Genomic DNA, 2377 nt, shown 5'->3' on the forward strand with positions numbered 1-2377 from the left:
CAGTTCGCTTCCTTATTCCGATTAGTCTCGAGATGTAAACACGGGTATCTCGCCCTCAGCTGTCAGTCGCTATCTTCTCTTTCTCTACCTATCATTTATAACTCGTTTCCCTTTCATTTTTTTCGCTATAACAAACCGACATGAAGAAGTTCTTTGACGACTTCAAGAAAGACATTAAGTTCAAGTCAGCTGGACCAGGGAAGAAACTAACGGAAGATACCAGGTGAACAAACTTTACCAGCAGTTGTTAGTGGCTTAGCAAAAGGTTGCTGGTAGGGTGTTATTGTCCTGATTGCGGCTGATTGTTTACATGGTTGAGGATGTAACTCTTAAAATCAGACGTATGCTTTAGTTAGCCATTATACGAATATATGTAACGTTAGCTGTTTTTCAGTGTGAATTGATGTTGGCTGTTTTCTATTGCAAATCTGTTATTAATTCACTGGCGTGGCATGTAGAAGCTCTATTCTAACAGCTCGTACATGATTTGTTTCCGCAGTTGTAGGGATCATTACTGTGTCAGTGATTGTGTTGAGCCGTTTACAGTGAAGACAGCCGCCAGGGGAATTAGCAGCTAAGAATGACCTGCATTAGCGGTCTGCTCTAATCCATGGTTGGGACGACCATTGGGATTCACTGGGCTTCGAAATTTGTAGCTAGCACAGTGAATCAGGCACCGATGTCGTACAGTGAACGTGTGGTTCTTGGATTTTTGTAGCGTGTATCGTAATGTTGTACCAAGCGCTAAAATGTGACATGTCTTCCCCTTGTCCCCGTGGAGCTCCAATCGCCCAGTGGCGCAGAACAGCGCCCCAGCGAAGTCCCGCCACGCGCCCACAGATGGAGCGCAGAGAGCCGGGGCGGCAGCTCTAGCGAGGATTGAGCAGCAGCCTCGCCCCCGCTTACAGACGTCGCAGGATGCCATTCGCCTTCAGGGTGAGACAAGCAGTCTGGCGTGGTGGCTACAAAACTTCACCTATAACCAAAAATAGGCTGTAGGTCCAAGTCCTGTTCGCGGGCAAATCTTGTGCCTTTAACAAAGATACTTAAACTGAAATGTCAGGAAACGTCCGTCCGACTAGACCGATGTAATGTGTAGTGCATACGCGTACATTTGTTAAGTGCAGTGGACTAGGGTGTTTTATGGAGCAGGTGGATAATTAGTGCAACACACTTGAATCCATGTATATGATGCTGTTCGTGACACCATTGTAAAGGTGCAGATTGCAGCAGGAGCCATGGAATTGGCTAGAATATGGTCCACAGTTGTGTATTTTGCGGATATACTCACAGTGGGATGCATGGTGCAGATACTGCAATGTTCTGTATCGGTCCTGACAGTGATTAACTGTACCTGTGCAGTGAACTGAAACAGCACACAGCTTGCTCTTCTTACACATAAGACTGTTTTCTGGGAACATTACATCATGTATTATGCCCACACTCTTGATTCTGAAATCAACTAATGTCTCTCTCTCTCTCTCAGTGAAGAAAGAGCTTGAGGCAGAAGCTTCAGCAATGGCGTCTGATCAAAAACTGGCAACAGAGGCAAGGAAGTACTGATGCAGATTAATTTGCCAGAACACTTGTCTCTAAATAATCCTCAGCCGAGAAACCCATTTGTGATGTCATTCCTGTCGCAGGGTTCCAAGGTGCCAGTTAAGGATCCCGCCAGTTTCTCAGTGTCGGGAGTGTACTTCACGTGTCCCCTCACCGGAGCCACCTTAACAAAGAGCGAAAGGGAGGTGCATATAAAGGAAGCCATTCTCATGGTAGGTATCGCATAGCTGGACACAGTGCCCTAATAATCACAACACAAGGACAAATGGCATAACTGTAATAATTCAGCACAAGACGTGTGTTGTGTTTTTCTTATGCATGTGCCTAATGCATTCTTTCCACCCATTTTCCATGTATGCTGAACAGTGGAAATAAACCTTTTGGTTATTCTCAATCATTTTTATGCATGCATCAGTTACCTTGGCTGAGGATATATATATATATATATAAAACTTTTTTTTTTTAAATGTCAAACAAACAAATGAAATACAATAGGGACATAGTTAATTATGATATGCTATAAATGTATACATTTTCCATGCTGAGCCAGTTCAATGTGGAGCCTATCTGGCCTTTGTTTACGATAAAGATGTGAGGGTGTAGGAGCAGGATCGAATTGTCAGGCCATCAGTTCAATGGAAGGAGAGACACATGCTGCCTTAGAATCATAAACTGGAGGAAAATAAGTTGAGCTTCCCAAGCCTTTTCTTGGCTGAGAAAAAGTGCTACATTTTATTAGCTGCCGTGGTGCAGCTTGTATATTACGCATGACTACCTAAAGGAGTTTTCAGCCACCCATGCCATTTGTGATAAATAT

The 2377-nt window shown here is 43.9% G+C and overlaps 1 protein-coding gene across 1 annotated transcript in view; it reads left to right on the forward strand.

Annotated features, from left to right (window-relative positions):
* LOC118224866 (UBX domain-containing protein 6-like) overlaps positions 1-2377 on the forward strand; it is a 7411-nt gene continuing 5034 nt past the window's right edge. The window contains exons 1-4 of the mRNA XM_035412676.1: positions 1-223; positions 782-936; positions 1487-1548; positions 1644-1772. Coding sequence (XP_035268567.1) covers positions 141-223; positions 782-936; positions 1487-1548; positions 1644-1772 — 429 coding nt within the window. The 5' untranslated portion in view covers positions 1-140. The remainder of the gene's footprint in view (positions 224-781; positions 937-1486; positions 1549-1643; positions 1773-2377) is intronic.

Source organism: Anguilla anguilla, chromosome 4 (assembly GCF_013347855.1).
Source record: "Anguilla anguilla isolate fAngAng1 chromosome 4, fAngAng1.pri, whole genome shotgun sequence".
In the NCBI taxonomy this organism is placed as follows: Eukaryota; Metazoa; Chordata; class Actinopteri; order Anguilliformes; family Anguillidae; genus Anguilla; species Anguilla anguilla.